The following is a 23,970-nucleotide window of genomic DNA, read 5'->3' on the forward strand; positions in this document are numbered from 1 at the left end:
CTCACTGTGGAACCATATGTAGCCCCCCCGGCCACCCTCAGGGTCGCTCGGCTCGCTGTCGTCTAGGGAAACAGCCTCAGCCCCGCCAAACTGGATAATTCGTTTGTGTAGATGCTGTGTGAGGTACCCCACCCTGCCCAAATAACAGACAATACACCAGATGCAATTAAATGATTTACAGTTTATAGATATTACTGGAACTATATAATTAAAAGAGAATAAAAGGCGCCACAGTTATCAAAGTTCAATCTCTTCGTGCACAAAAACCATTGGAGCTCAAGGTCCTTCTTCTTCACCCTGCGACCCCCTCGGACCACCTCAACCGGCCGCCTGGGACCAACAACGGTGGTCGACCAGACGCTCCACACGAATCCGTCTCCGTCTCCTCGCCGAACGTCCCGCTTGGGGTCCGACCCCATTAGCGGACATCACAGCACATCGTCCATCCTCTGTCTCGCTCTCCCGCCTTCTGCCCCAAAACCCCACGCATACAGTATCTTCAAATACACCAAAACCATAACAACTATCCCAATTGGTTAATAACGTATTTCTTATCACCCTCTAAACCACAACAAGCTGCTAGCGCAAACTTTCTCAGCGTTTAACACAACAAAGCCGCATTCCTCAGATTAACATAACAGAGATGCCATTTTAATTAGCCTCCGCAGTAACATAAAAATCGAAACCCCCTTACACTCTCCCCCCACCAAATAAAGTCATGTCCTCATGACTTCTAAATAACTCACCACCCAGTCCTACAGACACACAACACACACATACACAGATACACACGGTGACAGTGCTCCCCAAACAGTGGACCTTACTCCCATCCAACGGGCGCTGAATAGGCCAACCTATCTGGGAGCTTCTTAACCCTCTGAGACCTCCGTACCCCCTCACCTAAACCCAAAAGGCTCAGACACTACTAGGGATACCTCGGGCCTGCTTGCCAACTCCTCTCTCACTCAGGCCACCACTACAGCTCGGAGCCCCCTGTCCCGTGTCCGGGGCCCCGCCTCTCCTCCTTCCTGATCCTGCCGTAACTCAGACTGCCCACAGCTAGCCCTCCCCACTACACCTGACTCAGTGGGAGAAAGGCCAAAGGTCTCTTCCTCAATCACGGGGAAGTTAGCGAAAGGCATTATGTACCATATGTGCAGCACATCATCCTTCGAATCCGTATCCTTCCTCATTTCCTCGATCAGTAGCTGCTGTTTAAGTTTCTCCAAATTGAAACATTTAACTGGGGCTACCCCTTCAGCCTCCTGCAGTCGAGACGTCAGCTTCTTCGGGGACTCCTTCAACTCTCGCCACAGCCTCCACAGTTCTGACTCAGGGTTCTTGGCCATCTCAATCTGGGACGCAGTTACCCCACCAGCTTCTTCCACCCTGACCTGAAAAGCAGCAGTTAAAGAATGTTCAGCCTCCGGTTGTTTCTTCCTGATGACGTCTTCCAGGTCAACTTTCAGTTTTTCCACTTCATTTAAACTCGCGATAGTCATCTTCAGGTTCCTTTCAAGCGTCCTCCTCCCTTTTCCGAGATCTGTCCTCCATTTCTTTACCTCCTCGGGAGTGTAGTCAAACTCCCTTCCCTGGGATCTTGGTCTTCTGTTGATCTTAGTCAGAACACTTCCTTAATCTTCCCCAACTTGCAAGTCTTCCAATCTGTTCTGAATCGACGTCTTGAGTTTCTGCTATCCCTTCGAAGGTGGGTGGTTGTTTCTTCTTGCTGGATTAATTCATTAGTACATGACCGCAGTGCGGTGCAAATCCTCTCTCTTCCCTGTGTCTCATTCAGATTGACGACCTGGGTTTCCATCCCCCGGTCCACCATCGTCTGTCCCAACACCAGGAAGTTCAACTGGTATGTCGGGTCATTTTCCTCACATTGCACCAAACTCCTCCAGCCAAAAACTCCTCCACATTTGACACTTCGCTTCGGTCGCCTGGGCTCAGCCACTCGCCTCGCCTCATAGTCCCCCCAGGCGAATCCAAGCTCTAGGCGGTCATCCACATACGCCAAAACTCCACACACCTTCACTTCCCCTATGGTCTTCCTCATGCCCCGCGGGGAGGATGCAGGGGCTCCGGATATGCCCTTGGGCATCTTTTCGGATCGGAAGAATCCTAGGGAACTAGTAAAGGCCATCTTCGGCTCAACAGCTGCACTCCTCAGGCTCTGGCAAAATCCACCCCTCAGATGCAGCACATTAAACCACATCGCATAATCCACGCACACGCTGCCTTCATCTCCCACACCGCCAGGGTCCAGTTGCCGCGACCTCTCTCTCACTGAGGTGTCTTCAGCGGTCAACTCCCCTCCCTCGTGGTAGTTCGGAGCATCTACTAAGGGGGTCTCACCCTCAGCTACTTTCCCCAAGCCGTACCACCGCCGGGTCTCGATTAAATTCGATACTGGCTCAAGGCTGCTACACACGTCCTCAGAAGCAACTCGACACGCTGGGTGCCCAGACAATGCCCCCATGAACTCCAGGGTCATTAACCAATCATCGTCTTCTGGATAACTACTGCCACTAGTACCCAAAGTCTCCGGTGCCCTTGCGGTTGTCAAGGATAAATGCTTCAGACACCGGTTGTAAAACGAACTGTACAACAACTTGACCTGTGCCCCGGGGTCGAGGATAGCTTTAACATCGCCTCCCTCTATCCATAGCGACACACTGGGGCGTGGCCCCTCTAAGCCTTCAGGAATAGGGTCTTTTCCTTTCGGAAGTTCATTGGTACATTGCTGGGAATGTGCTTCCCCAGAGACCCCAAGCCGTTCCCCCACTGGCCCTCCACTAAGTTTCCCGACACCTCTCTGATCAGCTGAACAACTGATCCCCTGAAATGATCCCCCTGGCACTGCAATTTAGCCGCCCTCCTCACTAGAGAAGACACACTGAAAACTTCCCCCCTCTTTCAAATAACTGACAGCTGTCACTACGGTGTAAGTGAACCTGACAGCTCTAACACCGTCACCAGCCCACCTACTCAAACTTTCAACCAATCCCTGTTGCTCTCCCTCAACCGAGCACTGCCACTCATCTAACAACTGAGAGATCTGCTCCGTCCACGTCTCACACGCCTCCGCCCCTCTTGGGTGGGCACTATCCGCAGTGCCAGGCGGAGCCTGCCAGAGCTATAACATTTATTTGCAGACTCTACCTCCAAATCAGACCACTCTTTCCTCTCTCTCCCAACCGCATGGACAACCCCTAGTGCCACCTCCAACTCGTCAATGCCAGCCTGAACTCGAACAAAGACCGCACCCACAACGCATACAGCAATCACCAGCAAATAACCCACAGAGACACACATTACAGGTTTAAACAGGGCACCCACACAGCATACCAGCAGACTCAATCCCGGACAAATCCCACACAGTGTAGCTCCCCCCCCCCCCCCCCCCGGCCAGCCTTAGCGTCGCTCGGCTCGCTGTCGTCTAGGGAAGCAGCCCTCGGCCCCGCCAAACTGGGTAATTAGTTTGTGTGGATGCTGTGTGAGGTACCCCACCCTGCCCAAATAACAGACAATACACCAGATGCAATTAAATGATTTACAGTTTATAGATATTACTGGAACTATATAATTAAAAGAGAATAAAATATAAAAGGAAAATAAAAGGCGCCACACATCAAAGTTCAATCTCTTCGTGCACAAAAACCGTTGGAGCTCAAGGACCTTCTTCTTCACCCTGCGGGTTGCCTGGGACCAACAACGGTGGTCGACCAGACGCTCCACACAAGTCTGTCTCCGTCTCCTCACCAAACGTCCCGCTTGGCGTCCGACCCCGTTAGCGGACGTCACAGCACATCGTCCATCCTCTGTCTCGCTCTCCCGCCTTCTGCCCCAAAACCTCACGCATACAGTATCTTCAAATACACCAAAACCATAACAACTATCCCAATTGGTTAATAACGTATTTCTTATCACCCTCTAAACCACAACAAGCTGCTAGCGCAAACTTTCTCAGCGTTTAACACAACAAAGCCGCATTCCCCAGATTAACATAACAAAGACGCCATTTTAATTAGCCTCCGCAGTAACATAAAAATCGAAACCCCCTTACACATATCAGACCATAAGACATCAGAACAGAATTAGGCCATTTGGTCCATCAAGGTTGTGCATCGTTCCATCATGGCCGATTTATTATCCCTCACAATCCCATTTTACCCCTAACCTTGAATGCCTTGACCAATTAAAAATCTTATCAACCTCTGCCTTAAATGTACCCAATTGACTTGGCCTCCACAGTCACCTGTGGCAATGAATTCCATAGATTTACCACTCTCTGGCTAAAGAAATTCCTGCTTATCCCTGTCTAAATAGATGTCCCTCTATTCTGAAGCTGTCTTCTAATCTTAGACTCCCCCAGCAAAGGAAACATCTTCTCTACATCCACTCTGTCGAGATCACCCCCCCTCATTTTTCTGTATTCAAGTGAGTAGAGACCCAGAGCCATCAAATGCTCCTCATATAATAAGCCTCTCAATCATTTTCGTGAACCTCCTTTGAACCCTCTCCAATGTCAGTGCATCTTTTCTTAGATAAAGGGCCCAAAACTACTCACAATACTCCAGCTGAGGCCTCACCAGTGCTATACCCTTGCTTTAATATTCTATTTCTCTCGAAATGCATGCTAACGTTGCACTCAACCTGCAAATAAATTTTTCAGGAATCCTGCACAAGGACTCCCTAGCGTTTGAAGTGAATTATATTGGTAAATGTTGAAATCTAGGAAAGAAAACTCTTCAGATGAAAAGGTGAAGGTTTCATTTGCTGAAGAGTTCCTGCAGAGGGCACCTTTGTTCTAGACATTGGCACATAACAGAGATAGTTTACTGCAAGTTCAACTGCGAATACAGCAGTAAGCAGGATTAATGCTTTGTCTGCTGTCTGCAGCAAAGTGGGGGTGGGGTGGCGATTTTGCCGCGTGTGGTAAAATTGTAAACGTGTTCTCCATAAAATATATTGGCACAGGGTTAGCAATACTGTTCCATGAAAATTGTTCCCAGGGTTAAGAATTGCCCATCTGCATTTGATTTAAAAATCTTCAGTTCTGTAGATGTATCTGAGAAGGTGATTTTGTTGCCCTTCAAGAATGGTCACCCCCGCCCCTCAGTGGTAAAACTCTCGGGGGGGGGGAATAAAACAGTTCTGTTCACCATATAAATGGAAAGATTGGCTGTGTTGTGATATTGTCATGTTAAACTAATATCTGTTCACAAACAAGAGAAAATCTGTGGATGCTGGAAATCTGAGCTACACACACAAAATGCTGGAGGAACTCAGCAGGACAGGCAGCATCTATGGGAAAAAAGTACAGTGGATGGTTTGGGCAGAAACCCTTTGGTTTCGATGACCTGTAATCTGTTAGTGTTACTCCAGGGACTGTGGTCAGGGTTGGGAGGTTTTGACTCCAGAATTGGCTAAAAGAAGAAGTTTTTATATAAGGCAAGTTTTTAAGGAAATAAAACGCAATATTGTGGGGAGAAGGCATGTTTCAAAGACGAGGCTGATTAGTGTTGCTAAGAGTGTTGCTAAGAGTTCAAAGTAAATTTATTATCAAGGTACATATACATCACCATATACAATCCTGGGATTCATTTTTTTGTGGACATTCACAGTAGAACAGTGAAATACAAAAGAATCAATGAAAAACTCCACACTATGACAGAGAAACAACCAATGTGCAAAAGAAGACAAACTCTGCAAATACAAAAAAGAACAATTAATAAAGCAACTAACTAATCACTCACTAACTAATTCATTGATTAATTAAGAACGTGAATTGCAGGGTTCTTGAAAGTGCATCCATATGTTGTGGAATCAGTTCAGTGTTGAGGTGGGTGAAGTTAATCCACACTGGTTCAAGAGTCTGATGGTTGTTGGGTAATAACTGTTCTGAACCTGGAGGTGTGGGACCCAAGGTTCCTGTACCACCTTCCCCTTGCTAGCAGCAAGAAGAGAGCATGACCTGGAAAGATAAAAGAAACTTTTTGCAAAGTTTGTGCAACAATAATAAATATTGTTGGGTCAAATTCCTCTTAGTCAAGAACCCAGAGGCATGCTTTCAACAAACCAATTACGAAGATGGGAATTTTTAAAATAAGTGAGTCATACTCAGACTTGTGGTTTTCTGTGATTTCTTTGGCAGATTTATTTTCTGCTATCAATAACCACTCACGAAACTGACTGACCTGCCTGGTTGATACTACAATACCCTGCCTATTGAAATGACATGTGAATTCTGTTCCAGTGGTATTGGTTTTCCTATGGTCTCCCTGGCATTTTAAAATGTTTTCTGTTTGTTTAGTATTGAATTCAATCAGTGACTGACTGACATATGTCAATGAACCTGCTTTGTTTCTCTCTATTTTGCAAACATTTAAATAAATATAAATCAAATGGAGAGCTAACCTCATGCAGTGTTTTATTAAAGCCATTATCTGTTGAAATAATTGCACACATGTCACACAATGTTTTTTTCCTACCATGAAGCACTTCGGAAAAATCCCTAAACCTTAAAACCTTTCAGAAGTATATTAGAAGCAAGAGGGTGGCCGAGGATGGAATTGGTTTCTTGGGGATCAGAGAGGTAGCATCAGTGGATGTAAGTGACATTATAAATGGATTCCTCACATTGGTATTCACGGGTGATTAAGTACACGGACGCTGGAACACATCCATATCAGGAAGGAGGAACTACTAGAAATGTTGGAGTACATTGGGGTGGACAAATCCCCAGGGTCTGGTGGAGGAGATTGCTGAGGCTCTGGAGGTTTATCGGCCATGTATGAGGTACCAGAAGACTGAAGGATAGTCAACATCTCCCCCTTCAAAAAGGGTAGCAGGAAAAAAGCTGGAAACCGCAGACCACAGAACAATAGGACATGGGAGCAGAACTAAGCCATTTGGCTCATTGCGTCTGCTTCACCTTTCCATCATGGCTGATTTATTTTCCCTCTCAACCCCATTCTCCCGCAACCTTTGACACCCTTACAAATCAAGAACCTATCAACCTCCACTTTAATTAACCCATTGACTTGGCCTCCAGAGCCATCTGTAGCCAATGATCTGTGCAGTTGTCAGAGTCAATTCACAGTGATAAGATTTCCATTCACTTGCAAAGACTTTGACAGATATGGAGGAGGAGGTGGCATGTTTTGTGTCGGGGAGATCCTGTTTAGCAGATCTGAATTTAACTAAGAAAATTAATGAAGGTGGAGCTTATGTGCTTCACATGGACTTTGGTAAAGGCTTCACAAGGTTCTGCATAGTAGATTGGATTCAGGGGACAGGGATTTGAGGCAAACTGGATCCAAAATTAGCTCAGTGATAGGAGGTACAGGGTAATGCTGGCTGGGTGGTTTTCTGACTGAAAATGTTTAACAAGTGGACTACTGCAGGGGTCAATGCTGGGATCATGGCTCTTTGTAATATGTATAAATAACGAGGGTGAGAAATTGAGAATCAGAAACGGGTTCATTATCACAGACACACTGTATGTAATGGAATTTGCTACTTGGCAGCAACACATAAAAAATTACAACAAGAAATATAAAACTTAAATAAGTAGTTCAGAAAGATGGTAAAACATGAGGTAGTAGTGTCCATGGTTCATGGTTTGTTCAGAAACTGAAGCACCTTCAATAACTCCAAAAGACTGAAGTCAGGTAAATACTTGAAAGGCTTTTATTCGCTGTACAATACGACCTCCATGGTGAGTGTCTGCCCCCGGACTGAGGGGGAGGGGCAAGGCGAAATCACCTTTATACAGGACTCTGTGGGAGGAGCCACAGGGGCAGTCAGCAGAGGGGCGTGTCCAGACAGTTAACCCAGTTACAACATAACTGTTGTAACATAACCCAGTTTACCACAGAAACCTGTTGGTATGATGAGTTCGTTTACTGCCACAGCAATGAAAATTGTTTATGGATACCCTGGTTCATGGGTCAGCTGGAAATCCGAGCAGAACTTAATCCAGAGAAGTGTGAGGTAATACATTTTGGGAAGTCAAATTCTGATCAGACATATAGAGTAAATGGCAGGGACCCTGAGAGTGTAGATGTACAGAGACAGTTTTGGCTGCAGATCCATAGCTCCCTGAAAGGGAACGGGATAGTGAGAATGCCATTGAGTGCAAGGAGTGCAGTTATACACAACATTGGTTAGGCCATACTTAGAGTATTGTGTTCAGTACGGGCAGCGTGGTAGTGTAGGGGTTAACATAACACTTCACAGTGCCAGCAATTGTGATTGGAGTTCAAATCCTGTTACAGGTAAATAGGGTCATAAAGAAAGCTTTTGGCTAATTGGCCTTCATAAATCAAGGTATTGAGTATAGGTGATGGGATGTTATGTTGAGGTTGTGGAAGACATTGGTGAGTCCTGTTTTGGAGTTTTGTGTGCAGTTTTGGTCACCTACCTACAGGAAAGATGTAAATAAGGTTGAAACAGTACAGAGAAAATTTACAAGGATGTTACCAGGTCTGGAAGTCCTGAATTATAAAGAAAGATTGAATAGGTTAGGACTTTATTCCTTGGAATGTAGAAGATTGAGATGTGATTTGATGGAGGTATACAAAATTATGAGGAGTATAGATAGAGTAAATACAAGCAGACTTTTTCACTCAGGCTGGGTGGGATTACGACTAGAAGTCATGGGTTAAGGGTGAAAGGTGAAAAGCTTAAGGTGAACATGAGGGGAAACCTCTTCATTCAGAGGGTCGTGAGAGTGTGGAATGAGCTGCCAGCACAACTGTACATGCGAGCTCAATTTCAATGTTTACGAGAAGTTTAGATAGGTACATGGATGGTAGGGGGTGTGGAGGTCTATGGTCCCGGTGCAGCTTGATGGGAGTGGGGAGTTTAAATGGTTTGGCATTGACTAGATGGGCCAAAGGGCCTGTTTCTGTCTGTACTTTTCTATGACTCTATAACTCTATGACTGCCTGTAAGAAGTTTATACGTACTCCCTGTGACTGCATGGGATTCCTCCGGGTGGCCTGGTTTCCTCCTGCATTCTACAGGCAGAGGGGTCAGGGTTAGTACATTGTGAGCATACTCTGCTGATACTGGAGGCTTGGCGTCACTTGCATGCTGCCCCTAGCACAATCCTCAGACTGTGTTGGTCATTGACTCAAAGAGCACATTTCACTCTATGTTCTGATGTGCATATGACAAATAAACTAATCTTTATCTTTACAGTTTTGGTTGCCACACTACGGAATGTTGCCTGGAATGGGGGCGGGTCAGAGATCATAAGGAGAGATCCGATAGGCTAGGTTATTCTCACTGGAACATAGAAGGTTGAGGGACAACCTTTTCTTTTCAAATCTTTTTATTATTATCCAAAATTAACAAGAGCACATCGAAGTAAGCAACACTTACAGTGTCTCAAGAAAAAAAACATTATTTTAAAGATTGAAAAAATTTAAAGGGACAACCTTAGTTTATAAAATTTGAAGTTTAGATGGTCATTCTGGGGCAAAGGAACTCTGAATTAGAAGGCACGTTGAAAAGATCAGCTTTATTTGTTGCATCAAATCAAATCAGCGAGGATTGTGCTGAGGGCAGCCTCGCATCTGGTGCCAACAAGAATGCCCACAACTCATTAACCCTAATCTGTATGCCTTTTGGAATGTCGGGGGAAACCCATGTGGTTACAGGGAGATTGTAGCTCCTTACAGACAGCAGAGGGAATCAAATTCCGATCTCACATTTGTTGCTGTAAAGTGTTAGTGCTAACCGTTCAAGGTGAGAGGAGGAGGAGTTTAAAGGCGATCTGGGGGGGTATGTTTATCATACGGAGAGCGATGAATATCTGGAATGAGCTGCCGGAGGAAGTGGTGGAGGCAAATACTACGTTTAAAAGGTGTCTCGGCAGGTACCTGAATAGGAAAAGTGTAGGGGGGCTTAATACGGGCAGTTGGAATTAGCGTAGCAATGCATTCATGATCAGCATGGTCAAGCTGACAAGGTTTCTGCTCTATATTTCTATGATTCTATGAGTGTGTTCCCGTTCTTTCCATGATTGTGTTTGTTCATGGAAGATCAGTTTGTAAATGTATTTTTGTGGAACAATAATCTGTAATCTAGCCAATGGAATTCCAGAGACAATTTGAAAGCAGCCAAAGCCAGAAATGCTTTGAAATATAATGTACTGATGAAAAGCGGACAGATATGATGATGCAGTTGAAAGAGACTGAGGCTGTTTTGTAAACTTGGTGGTAAATTAAATGCTGAATTGTAGAAACCTAAGAAGGCATTGTAAATGGTTGAAAAGTTAAAAGAACCGCAGATTCTGTGATGTAACATGAATAAAGTCACCGGAGAGAACACAAGAACATAAGAAATAGGAGCGGGAGTAGGCCAACCGGCCCATCGGGCCTGCTCTACCATTCAGTAAGATCATGGCTGATCTGTCCGTAAACTCAGAGATACTGAAGCTAGTGGATACAGAAGTGTTTTATTATCTTTGATTACCTTTGATCAAAGGTAACAGCAGGACAATTATATAGTTGCGATCTACAAAGCTTGCTCTGAACTACGTATACTTTCACACCTCCTTCTTCGCACCCACACTCCAGACACCCAAAATAAATGTTAATCAGTATTGTCTGTTTTGATATCAGTTCCAGTCCTTGGCTCCAGGAAAACTATTGTTCAGGGCTGGATTTCAAATCCCATCTGCAATCCACAGTCAAATCTGAAGAATGGCTGTTGCTGAACTTGATATTTGTTCTATACCCTAACTCAGGAATACGCCGTAACACAGTAAAACCTACAACAAAATCAGAGCAACAGTGTCCAAGTGGTTAAGGCGTCTGTCTAGTGATCTGAAGGTCGCTAGTTCGAGCCTCAGCTGAGGCAGCGTGTTGTGTCCTTGAGCAAGGCACTTAACCACACATTGCTCTGTGACGACACAGGTGCTAAGCTGTATCGGCCCTAGTGCCCTTCCCTGCCACATCAGTGTCGTGGAGAGGGGAGACTTGCAGCATGGGCAACTGCCGGTCTTCCATACCACATTGCCCTGGCCTGCGCCCTGGACATCTTCCAAGGTGCAAATCCATGGTCTCACGAGACTGACGGATGCCTATACATACAAAATGCTGGTAGAACACAGCAGGCCAGGCAGCATCTATAGGAAGAGGTACAGTCAACGTTTCGGGCCGAGACCCTTCGTCAGGACTCATATGCAGATTTTCTTGTGCTCTTCCTATAGATGCCGCCTGGCCTGCTGTGTTCTACCAGCATTTGTGTGTGTTGCTTGAATTTCCAGCATATGCAGATTTTCTCGTGTTTGCGTTTTTAAACAAAATCAGAACTTTCTGGAAGCACTCAGCAGGTCAGGCAGCATCTCTGGGAAGAGAAACAGAGTCAGTGTTTCAGGTTGAACACCCTTTATCAGCATAGTTCTGACCTGCTGAATATTTCCAGCATTTTTTGCCTTTATTCTTAAAAGTGCTATGGTTAGTGCTTTAGAATTCTATGTCCAGTGCAAATTTCTAAACCGAATGAAGATGGGCAAGTTCTGGAGGCGGGTTGAGTACAACCACAAACTTCCAGCACATTTTGAAGTGTTGCTAAGGTGTTGATCAAACCACCCTCACAGTTATAGGTCTAACCCCAATTCAATGTCTCCTGACATCCATCCTATCACGCACATTCCCTCCATATCTTCTCTGCAACAACTTGAAACTGATTTATCTCCCCCTTCTCATGAAAGCTGACCCACCTGAAATGTTAACAACCGTTTAGTTTCACTCTCTGCAGATGCTGTTTGTCTTGCAGAGTACTTCCACCATGTTCAGTTTGCAATCTACATTTTCAGTCACTCGAATGATGTGAAGAGCACGCTTCAGAATGTATAAATAGTCGTAGTCATACTTTATTGATCCCAGGGGAAATTGGTTTTCGTTACAGTTGCACCATAAATAATAAATAGTCATAGAACCATAAATAGTTAAATAGTAATATGTAAATTATGCCAGTAAATTATGAAGTAAGTCCAGGACCAGCCTATCGGCTCAGGGTGTCTGACCCTCCAAGGGAGGAGTTGTAAAGTTTGATGGCCACAGGCAGGAATGACTTCCTATGACGCTCTGTGCTGCATCTCGGTGGAATGAGTCTCTGGCTGAATGTACTCCTGTGCCCACCCAGTACATTATGTAGTGGATGGGAGACATTGTCCAAGATGGCATGCAACTTAGACAGCATCCTCTTTTCAGACACCACCGTGAGAGAGTCCAGTTCCATCCCCACAACATCACTGGCCTTACGAATGAGTTTATTGATTCTTTTGGTGTCTGCTGCCCCAGCACACAACAGCAAACATGATAACACTGGTCACCACAGACTTGTAGAACATCCTCAGCATCGTCTGGCAGATGTTAAAGGACCTCAGTCTCCTCAGGAAGTAGAGACGGCTCTGACCCTTCTTGTAGACAGCCTCAGTGTTCTTTGACCAGTGTAGTTTATTGTCAATACGTATCCCCAGGTATTTGTAATCCTCCACCATGTCCACACTGACCCCCTGGATGGAAACAGGGGTCACCGGTACCTTAGCTCTCCTCAGGTCTACCACCAGCTCCTTAGTCTTTTTCACGTTAAGCTGCAGATAAATCTGCTCACAGCACGGCTGAAAAATCTGGGTTTTCAGCCGTGGGACAAGCTGATTGAAATGCCTCCATCCAGCTTTATAAGGCCTTAAGCAACTTGGACATAATCTTTCTTCTTTTGCACATTAGCTGTTTGTCAGTCTTTATCTATGTGTAGTTTTTCATAAATGTTATTGTCCTGTAAATGCCCGCAAGAAAAAGTGAGTCTCAAGCTCGTACAGTATATGGTGACATGTCCATATTTAAAAAAATAAAGTTACTTTGAAATTTTGATGATAAATTTATTCTGAAACTTTGAAACACTAACTAAACAATGAGAGGGGTCATGATACTGCACATCTGTATATCCCAGCAGGGGCTCCGTTGTCCAGTTTGTAGAAATACCATTGTCACAGCATGGTGGTGGGAGATCGTGACATTAGTGTATAAAACAGGATTGTAGTAGTTAAACTTGCAATGTGGTTTCACCTTTAGTAACTTTGTACATTTACATTATTTTACAATTATCAATATGTGCAATTTATTTTTGCATTTGATCTAAAAACGCGCAGCTGATTAAGTAGCACCAAAGGAATTTTCTGTTTTGGACACTGTGCAAGCAAATTCTTTAAAGATATTTGTATACCTTCCACTAAGATTAGTGTTACATTTAAAAGGGAAACGTTAGGAGATAATTTTTAATGTTGCTGCCTGCTACTTCTCTTTTTTAAAGCTGTATTATGGTCCGTTTTAACTATTTCAGTAAAGATGTAGACGGAAATAGACAGTGAACCCTCATTGTTTAATAAAAAATAGCCCGATTTATGATAACCTGAAATACTGTCCAAGTGTTCTGCGACAAGTTTTTGAGTTCACTCATTAGGTTTGGATATTTATTGCCTGTCTTTTTACTGCCCTTGAAAAGGTGATGGTCATTTTGAACTGCTGCCATCTTTGTAATGAATGTACCTCTTGAGTTGGGGTATTCCAGAATTTGGATCTAACGTTGAGATGCTCTAGTCTCTGAGGGAATGAAGTTCCACGTTCCAGTTGTCCTAGTCCTCCTGATCGAGTTCAGGTTCGTGAGATTCTGTCAAAGATGCCTCAGTGGCGAAGTGTGCCTTACAGACGGTGCATGTTGAATTCCAGCAGTTGAAAGGAGCAAGTATTTGTCCTGGAAGGATGGGCGTTAATGAAGTGGGTGCCCTGTCTTGGATGATGCATTGGAGCTGCACTTGTCCTACTGGGGCCTTGCAGATGGTGGAAAGGCTTTGAGCTGTCAGGGCAAGAACCACTCACCACAGGATGCCCAGGCTAGGAGTTGTCATGGTATCTACGGAGGGAATGTGGCACCAGGGAAACTGTCCCCAGATAGCATTGCAAAGCCTTCACCACGTACTGACTGCTTTTTTTTTGTTGCATCCAGCGCAATCCTGACCCAGAGCTGAATCTCTGCTCCTTTCCATAGCCTGAAGTTGCCAAAGGCAGCAAACAGAATTGGCCATGCACAGAGAAAACTCTAGAATTGTCAAGCGGGTTATATTGGCACAGACACAATGGACGAAGTGGATCAGTCCTGTTTTTAATTTGTGTGTTTGTATGATGCAGATACAGGACATATACAGTAATTAATTTCTGTGTTGGAATGATCAGGTCTGAGAGGTTTTAGTTTTAAGACCATAAGACATGGGAGCAGAATTACGCCATTTGGCCCATCGAGTCTGCTCCACCACTTCACGCTGCCTAATCTAATTTCCCTCTCAGCCCCAGTTTCCCACCTTCCCTCCATATTCCTTCATGTCCTGACCAATCAAGAATCTATCAATCTCTGCCTTAAGTATGCTTAAAGATTTGGCCTCCACAGCCGCCTGTAGCAATGAATTCCACAGATTCACCATTCACCAGAGGACATGGTCTCAGAATAGAGGGATGTCCTTTTAGGACAGAGATGAGATGGAAGAAGTTCCTCCTAATTTCTGTCCTAAAAGGTCGTCCCTCTATTCTGAGGCTGTGTTCTCTGGTCTTAGATTCCTGCACCATAGGAAACATCCTCTCCACGTCAACTCTGTCGAGGTCCCTCACCGTTCACCCCTCATTCTTCTGAATTCCAGTGAGTACAGGCCAGGAGCTTTAACCCAGTGTTTCTTTTCTCTTCCACAGGGATTATCCAACTATTATGTGTAGTCACCGGCTGAGGGAAAACTAAGGACTGCTTGACAAGCAGGGTGCAGAATGTACAAGAGGAATGGCCTCATGGCCAATCTGAGGGTCACGTCAGCTACGCCAGAGGTAATGGTGATGTGCCAATGCAACTTGCTGTAATGCCACAATCTTATCTCCATACAGGTATCTCTTTCAGCCTGGGGAGAAAAGGTGTTTTCTTCACCTTGGACCTACCTACTTGATACTTGAAGTAACTAAGACTGACAGCTAGTTTTGTGTAAAATTTGATCTTCCACGATGGGCATCTGTATGGTTAAGAGGAGTTATTGTGCGATATTCAGCTGTGTGACATTAATACATACTTTGTGTTAACACTACGCACAACCAATATATTAATGTTTGCTCATTTTGACCATAATTCTAATATCTGAATGTTTGTTCATTGAATCATAATTGTCTCTCTGATTGGAGGCCTGTGACTGGCAGTGTGCTGCAGGGATCAGTGCTGGGTCCATTGTTGTTTGTCGTCTATATTAATGATTTAGATCAGGGACTCCCACCCTGCGGTCCACAGATCCCTCGGTTAACAGTAGGGGTCCATGGCAATAAAAAAGGTTGGGAACCCCTGACTTAGGTGATAATATGGTCAACTGAATCAGTAAATTTGTAGTTGACACAAAGTTGGGGGGTGTAATGGACAGCAAAGAAAGCTACCAAAACTTGGAGCAGTATCTTGTCCACTTGGGAAAACAGGCTGAAAAACGGCAGATGGAATTTAGTTCAGTCACCTGTGAGGTGTTGCACTTTGGGAAGACAAACCAGAATACAACTTCCACTGTAACTGGTCGGGTTCTGAGGTATACCGTACATCAAAGAAACAAAGGGACCTGGGAACACAGGTCCATAATTTCTTGAAAGTGGCATCGCAGGTAGATAGGTTCATAAAGAGAGCTTAGGACGCATTGGCCTTCAAAAATCAAAGTTCAGAGTAAAGTTCAAAATGAATTTTATTGTCAGAGTGCGTATACAGTATGTCACCACATACAACCCTGAGATTCATTATTCTGCGGGCATACTCAGCAAATCTATAGAATAGTAGCTATAGCAGGATCAATGAAAGATCAACCAGAAGACTCTGCAAATGCAGATATAAATAAATAGCAATCAATAATGAGAATATGAATTAACAAGATGAAGAGTCCATAAAGTGAGATCATTGGTGTGGGAACATATCAAAGGATGGGCAAGTGAGTGTAGCCATCCCCTTTTGTTCAAGAGCCTGATGGTTGAGGGGTAGTAACCATTCTTGAACCTGGTGGTGAATGTCCAGAGGCTCTTATACCTTCTACCTGATGGCAGTAGCGAAAAAAGAGCATGGCCTGGGTGGTGGGGATCTCTGATGATGGATATGCTTTCCTGTGATAGCGTTTCATGTAGGTGCACTCACTGGTTGTGAGGGCTTTGCCTGTGATGTGCTGGGCTGAATCCACTGCCTTTTTGTAGGATTTTCCATTCAAAGGCATTGGTGTTTCCATATCAGGCTGTGATGCAGCCAGTCAATATACTCTCCACCACACATGCCATATCACTGCAGACTCCTAAGGAAGTAGAGGTGTTGCTGTGCTTTCTTTGCAATTGCATTTACATGTTGGGTTAGGACAGGTCCTGTGTAATAGTAACACTCAGGAATTTAAAGTTGCTAACCCTCTCTGCCTCTGATCCTCCGATGATTACTGACTCATGGACTCTGGTTTCCCTCTCCTGAAGTCTACCATCAGTTCCTTGGCCTTGTTGACATTGAGCAGACAATCCACCCTGCAAAAACTCATTTCAGGAGGTAGCACCATCAATTTGCGGGAGACTCCCGGAACTTCCGGGAGAGGTGGGATGTCTGAAATAGAGTAGCTCCTTAGCAGCTAGTTTAAATAACGTTAGCTATGCTGATGAACGAATGACACCTGTTAAACTCACCTCAACATGTCTTTTACAGCCTTAACCCACCATGGGCAATAGAAAAGTCACTGTTGCAAACAGTGCAGCGAGCAATACTGTCATTATTTTTGACCCCTATTAGGCAGGGGTACACTTTAGGGTAGTCTGGGGTGATGTACGTTTTATATTTTCTTTTTTTTTGGGACAGTCTGCCATGGCGTGCTCTCGCTCTCTCCCTCTCGTGGTCGCTCGCGCGCTCTCTGGCTTGCTTTCTCTCTCTCTCTCTCTCTTGCTTTCGCTCGCTCTCAAAAAAATCGATTTCTGTGATATTGTATATAACTTGCGGGCATCAGGGAGCCACTATTCATATGCGGGAGACTCCCGGAACTTCCGGGAGAGGTGGGATTTCTGCATTGAGTGAGAGGTTGTTGTTATGGCACCACTCACTGAGCACAGAGAACAGGAGTGGGATGTTATGTTGAAGTTGTGTAGGCCATTGGTGAGGCCTAGATTGGAGTATTGTGTACAGTTCTGATCACCTACATACAGTAAGAGTGCTGAGAAATTTTACAAGGATGTTGCTGGGTCTTGTGGACCCGAGTTACCGGGAAAGATTGAATACGTTAGGACTTTCGTCCATGAAGTGCAGGAGGATGAAGGGAGATCTTATAAAGGAACACAAAATTATGAGAACAAATATGGTAAATGCAAGCAGGCTTTTTTTCCTCAGGTTGGGTGAGTCTAGAACTAGAGGTCATAGGCTAAGGGTGAAATGTGAAATGTTTAAAGAGAAACTTCTTTTCTCAGAGGATGGTGTGAGTGTTGTGTGAGCTGCCAGCAGGGGTGGTAGAAGTGAGCTTAATTGTCATTTTTAAGAGATAGGTTCCTGCATTGCTCTCTCCTCTTGTGTCACATAGCAGTTCCTTTTGTTGTTCCCTTTAACGACCAGCACTTCCTTCCCATGACAGCTGGAGCTGGGTGTGCATCACTACCAGAATATAAGACCATTAGACATAGGAGCAGAATAAGGGCCATTCGGCCCAATGAGTCTGTGCTGCCATTCAATCATGGCTGATTTTTAAAAAGCCCTCTCAACCCCATTCTCCTGCCTTCTTCCCATAATTTGTAGAGGTAGAGGGAAATAAAAAGAGGGGTAATGGGATTACAGGGGAGGAAGCACATATTCTGAATGAGAACAAGATGTACTGATGTGTGAGAGAGAAATACCCAGGGAAAATAAATAACTAGAGAAAACGAAAATCATAAAACTACAGGGGCTGGGGATCCGAAGTTAAAAACAGTAAATGACAGAAGAACTCTGAATATTCATTCTGTGCTAATGGGGTTGATGAGACTATACCCCTCTGAACTAGCCTGCACCCAAATGGCCCCTTTCCCCTGGTGTTACTGCTTGGGTTTCCTCTGGGTGCTCTGGTTTCTTCCCACAGTCCAAAGACCTACCAGTTGGTAGGTGAATTGGTCATTGTAAATTGTCCCGTGATTAGGCTAGAGTTAAACTGAGGGTTGCTGAAAGGGCTATTCCATGCCGTGTCTCAGTAAATAAAAGATACAAGTGTAAGACAAGTCTTGATGTTGAAGACTGGAAATGTCTCTTGATGGTATTTTGCACATCTCTGTGACATTCCTGACTGGTATCTTAACAGCATCACTGATCAGTATATTATAGAAGTAACACATGGGAACTATCTCATACCCAAGTGTGAAGCAGTCTGTCTCTGTTTACCATCAGTACTGATGTTGAAGTTCAAGGGCTGAAAATTCTATTAGCAGAGAATGCGTTAAGGAGGCAGTCGCTGGCAGAAATAGAAATCGTTTGGTTATCTTCCAAGTTTTGACTGGCTGATGGCACCAGTATCGAAGTGAACCATATCACCGTACAATTATGAACCTCTTCTACCACCACTGCAGGGCTTGTATGTGTCCAAGACAAAGAAGCGGGCAGGAAAAATTATTGCGGGCAATACCCACTCTGCAAACTGCCTTTTCTAAAAGCCCCCTTCCGGAAAGGACAAAACAAAAGCTTCACAACATCTTAAAAGTTGTTTCCCCCAGGCAGTTAATCTGATCATCCATTCCAGTTAGGTCCCCCCACCCACTTCCATCTATTGCCCCCATCGCTGCACTGTGGACACTTTAAACCATTTTTGTAATGCTGTTTACATTGTAAATACAAGCTGACATTTATATATTTATGCATATTTTATTCATTATTTGTACTTCGACCTCTAACATTATTTTTATGTAATTCTTTAATTTTTATAATTGCTGAATGTTGTTGATTTTTGTTGCGTGTTGCACCCTGACCCAACGCACCACAGCCAATTTCTCGCACATGTAAAATGTTTATGGCGAATAAAGTTGATTCCTGATTTTCATCCCTGTCCCACTCTTGCCTCCTCTGCCACGCAGTTACTAATTCATTCATTAGCCAGCAGCAGTTCTGACTGTCAGCAGAGTGTGGGTGGGCTAGTCTGTCAGGGATGCAGAGCTGAGGTGGTGAAGTCAACTTGATGGCTCAGTGGGATTGAACATAGCTCACACTGCTCGATCCTCAGGCAGAAGAACTTTCTTTGCCCAAAGAATAGTTAGAAGTAAAAAATTCATTTCCATGGGGATCCTCCTTTCAGATGAAGGATCTCAGCCAGCAATGTCGACTGTTTATTCCTTTCCAAAGATGTTGCCTGACCTGCTGAGTTCCAGCATTTTGTGTGTGTGTGTGGTGCTCTGGATTTCCAGCATCTGCAGAATCTCTTGTGTGGATGATTTGCCATGGGGAGAAGTTGTAATGAATAGTATTGAGTAGACTAACACATGAGATGGAAATGAAAGGAGGGTCATACCCATAGATTTAGATTACAAAAACCAGGAGGAGGTTAGAGTGGAGCATAAATACCAGCCTGGATTGATTGGGTCAAATGAACTGTTTCTGTCTTGTACATTCAGTGCAATCCATCATCCCGTGGAAATTCTTCTTTCTTTTGATGCTCTGCCAAAGATTCTTCTCAGGAAAGTTATAGAAACTTTAGAGAGGCTACCGAGGAGATTTACCAGGATGTTGTCTGGATTGGAGAGCATGTCTTATGAGATTAGGCTGAGGGAATGAGGACTTGTCTCTTTGGAGTGAAGGAGGATGAGAGCCAGCTTAAAAGTGTACGTGATGATAAAGGACATAGATAGAGTGGTTAGCGAGAGACGATTCACCAGAATGGAAATGGCTAATAACAGAGGGCATAATTTTAAGGTGATTGGAGAAACGTATAGGGATATATCAGAGGTAAATTTTTACATAGAGAGTGGTGGGTGCAAGGAATATCCTGCTAGTGTTGGTAGAAGCAAATACATTAAGAGCATGTAAGGACCTCTTAGAAAGGTGCATAGATGGCAGAAAAAAAATGAGGGGCTATGTAAGAGGGAAGAGTTAGATTGATCTTAGAGTAGGTTAAAAGATCGGCAAAACATCAGGGCTGAAGGGCCTGTACTGTTCTATGAGGTACGAATCATTGGTGCTGTTTCTCCTTACACTGACATGGTCTACCCTGCTGAGTGTTTGCAGCATCTTCTGCTTCTCAGTCAACACCTTGGTATATTAGGATTACAGCATGCTGTTGGTGCTGGAGAAGTGCTAGCTTGTTGATGCCACCAGTTGCATCTCTGAATTCGATGTGGTGAATCCACTGTCTATAGCAGCAGCGATGAGATACTATTTGTTTCCTCTTCTTCTGTGTCGACTGAGAGGAAAAAGATGAGGAAGCAAGAGCAGAGGGATAGAGTGAAGAACAGGAGAAAGTGATGAAGAGAGGTGACATTATGTGAAGAGGAGATGGTGATGAGGTGACGTTACGTGAAGAGATAGTGATGATGTGACTTTATGTGAAGAGGAAATGGTGATGAGGTGACGTTATGCGAAGAGATAGTGATGAGGTGAGGTTACAATGTGAAGAGATGGTGGTGAAGTGACATGTGAAGAAGAGATGATGATGAGGTGATGTTATGATGTGAAGAGGAGATGGTGATGAGGTGATTTTATGTGAAGAGGAGATGGTGATGAGGTGATTTTATGTGAAGAGGAGATGGTGATGAGGTGATGTTATGATGTGAAGAGGAGATGGTGATGAGGTGATTTTATGTGAAGAGGAGATGGTGATGAGGTGATGTTATGATGTGAAGAGGAGATGGTGATGAGGTGATGTTATGTGAAGAGGAGACGGTGATGAGGTGACGTTATGTGAAGAGATGATGATGAGGTGACGTTATGGTGTGAAGAGGAGATGGCGATGAGGTGACATTGATGAGGAGCCGAGGGCAGCAAATTGTATGTGACTAACATGAGAAAATCTGCAGATGCTGGAAATCCAAAGTGTCACACACAAAATACTGGAGGAACTCAGCAGGCCAGCAGCATCTGTGGAAAAGAGTAAACAGTCGAAGTTTTGGGCTAAGATCCGCCTCAGGATGTTGTATGTGAGATGAATGGTCAGGAAAAAAGAGAATAAAAATTAGGCTCTACTGATGCACGATCAAGTAATTCAAAGCTGTGGGTTTGGATTCACCAAAGTCAGTATTTTGAAGGGCAGCACAGAGGCCTAGCAGTTAGCCTTGTGTGCCTCCCTGTAGATCCTCAGGGAAGAGGAGCAATACCTTGTATTCTGTCTGGATAGCCCCCAACCTGATGGCATGAATATTGATTTCTCCTTCCATTTAAAAAATAATTCCCTCGCCCTCCCTCTTCTTCTATTCCCACTCTGGCCTCCTACTCTTCTCACCTGCCTATCACCTACCCCTGGTGCCCCTTCCACTTCCCTTTCTCAGATTCCTTCCTCTCCAGCCCTTTACCTTTCCTACTCACCTGGCTTCACCTGTCACCTTCTAGCTTTCCTCCTTCCCCTCCCCCTTCCTTTCCGGTCCTGAAGAAGGGTCTTGGCCCAAAAGGTCGACTGTTGGTTTACTTCCATAGATGCTGCCTGACCTGCTGAGTTCCTCCAGCACTTTGCCTTGGGTTTCCAGCATCTGCAGAATCTCTCATGCTATTGCAGTGCCTGTGACCTAGGCTCACTGCCACTGCTGATTGTAAGGAGTTCTCCCGGGTACTGAATTCGTTTTCTCCTGGTGCTTCAGTTTCCTTCCACATCCCAAAGTTGTACAGGGTAGTAGACTTTTTGGTCACATGGGTGTAATTGGGCTCATTGGACAGAAGGGCCTGTTATCTCTGGATAAATAGACAGAAAAATAGAACATAAAAAGAAGACATGCAGAGTATGTCAACAGAAAAAAGAAACAGAAATCTGGGAAGCTAATGAAAGTCGAGGATGGAATCAATGGAAGGAGAGAGGACTGGAGGATGGGGGAAGTGGCTTTCTGGTGTATTTTATGAGACCACGACTACAGATGTTCAATCAATTCTGTTAATAATTTCACTCGGGAGTGAGCAATGAACTTATTGTCTGGGTCCGGGTCTGGAATTTGGCACTTCAGTTCAGAGTTCTCCACATGTCGTCTTCGTTACATGTTCTCCGGTGTTTGAACTTGTTTGCTGTGGTAAGAAATGCCACCCCTGAGAGCACACATTTCACTGATCCGAGAACATAACCCGGCTCCATTTACTGCGGAGCATCTCCTAGTGTGCAGCGTGAGATTCCCAAGTTCCTATACTCACCATCGCTTTTGTGCCTCTTAACATACCCAACTTGCTGATGGCCTGTGATGTACAATGGCCTTGTGTAGCTGCAATGTTACACCCCTGGGGCAATAAACCAACCCTGCTTCGTCAGGGTCTTGGCCTGAAACATCGACTGCACCTCTTCCTAGAGATGCTGCCTGGCCTGCTGCGTTCACCAGCAACTTTTATGTGTGTTGCCTGAATTTCCGGCATCTGCAGAATTCCTGTTGTCTGTTGCCTGCTCCATCTTTAGTTGTTTGCTTAGTTGAGCAAAAGATTTTCTGGGTTGCATTCAAAGTCAGGTCTTGTTCAAGCTTGTTCTATTTTGCCTTCCTTCCTGCTCCCAGACTTCTTATTCTAATTGATAGTTTTATCACCATGTATTACAATGCCCTGCTGCCGCAAAACACCAAATTTCACCACATTTGTCAGTGATATTAAATTGATTCTGATATTAAGTGTGATACCGATTCTGTCCTGAGGTCTCTCTGCTGTTGATTGCCCCAGATGCTGCAAGCACTTCCAGGGTCTTCACACAAAATCTTTATTGACTGATTGATTTAGATAGTGCAGAATAGGACCTTCCTGCCTTTCAAGCCACTCGCCCAGAAATCCTCTGATTGAATCCTAGCCTGATCGTGGGACAATTTGCAATGATTAATTAACCTACTAACTGGTATGTCTTTGGTCTGTGGAGGGAAACCTGAGCACCCGGAGGAAACCCACGCGGTCACATGGAGCACGTACAAACTCCTTGCAGGTGGCATCAGGAATTGAACCTGGGTCACCTGCACTGTAAAGCGTTGTGCTAACTACAGTGCTACTGTGCTCTGTATTTCCAACATCTACAGAATCTCTTGTATGTGTCATTTATTCAGCATTTTCATATGATGTAATTTGACCATTTCTAAACTTATTTTACTTCTCTGTAGTGTTGGTTGAGAGGAACAGAGTCGTCGACACTAAGGTTTTCTTTTCTTCCATTTTTACATTGTTAAAATTGTCCAGGTCTTTTTAGTTTAGTTGATTAATTCTGTTTAGATTAGTTTTTTTTGGGGGGGGGTTTATTTTTATTTATTTTTTCATGATTTTTCTCTAGTTATTTTCTTTTTGTCCTGTATTATTCATTGGTATCCTACATGCTCTGGAGTTTTGTCAATTTATGCTATTTGGTTTTATAATTACTCATCTTAAGTATAACAATGTATTCCCAATAATTTTGTATTATTGCTATGTTATGTTTATATTTTATGAAACTAATAAAAAGATTGAAAAAGAAAGAAAGAATCTCTTGTATTCAAGGACTAGGTTGCATGGGTTTATTAGATTATGAGGACACTCAGTCTTCGTTTATTGTCATTTAGAAATGCATGCATTAAGAAATGATACAATGTTCCTCCGGTATGGTATCACAGAAACACAGGACTGACCAAGACTAAAACTGACAAAAACCATGTAATTATAATATATAGTTACAACAGTGCAAAGCAATACCGTAATTTGATAAAGAACAGACCATGGGCACGGTAAAAAAAAGTCTCAAAATCCCAATAGCCCGAACATCTCACTCAGACGGTAGAAGGGAGAAAC

The 23,970-nt window shown here is 44.2% G+C and overlaps 1 protein-coding gene across 4 annotated transcripts in view; it reads left to right on the forward strand.

Annotated features, from left to right (window-relative positions):
• LOC134359788 (ras-specific guanine nucleotide-releasing factor RalGPS1-like) overlaps positions 1 to 23,970 on the forward strand; it is a 756,496-nt gene that overhangs the window by 181,941 nt on the left and 550,585 nt on the right. For all 4 annotated transcript variants that reach the window (XM_063073428.1, XM_063073429.1, XM_063073430.1 and 1 more), the window contains one exon: positions 14,769 to 14,897. In XM_063073428.1, coding sequence (XP_062929498.1) covers positions 14,841 to 14,897 — 57 coding nt within the window. In that variant the 5' untranslated portion in view covers positions 14,769 to 14,840. The remainder of the gene's footprint in view (positions 1 to 14,768; positions 14,898 to 23,970) is intronic.

This window comes from Mobula hypostoma, chromosome 21 (assembly GCF_963921235.1).
Source record: "Mobula hypostoma chromosome 21, sMobHyp1.1, whole genome shotgun sequence".
NCBI lineage: Eukaryota > Metazoa > Chordata > Chondrichthyes > Myliobatiformes > Myliobatidae > Mobula > Mobula hypostoma.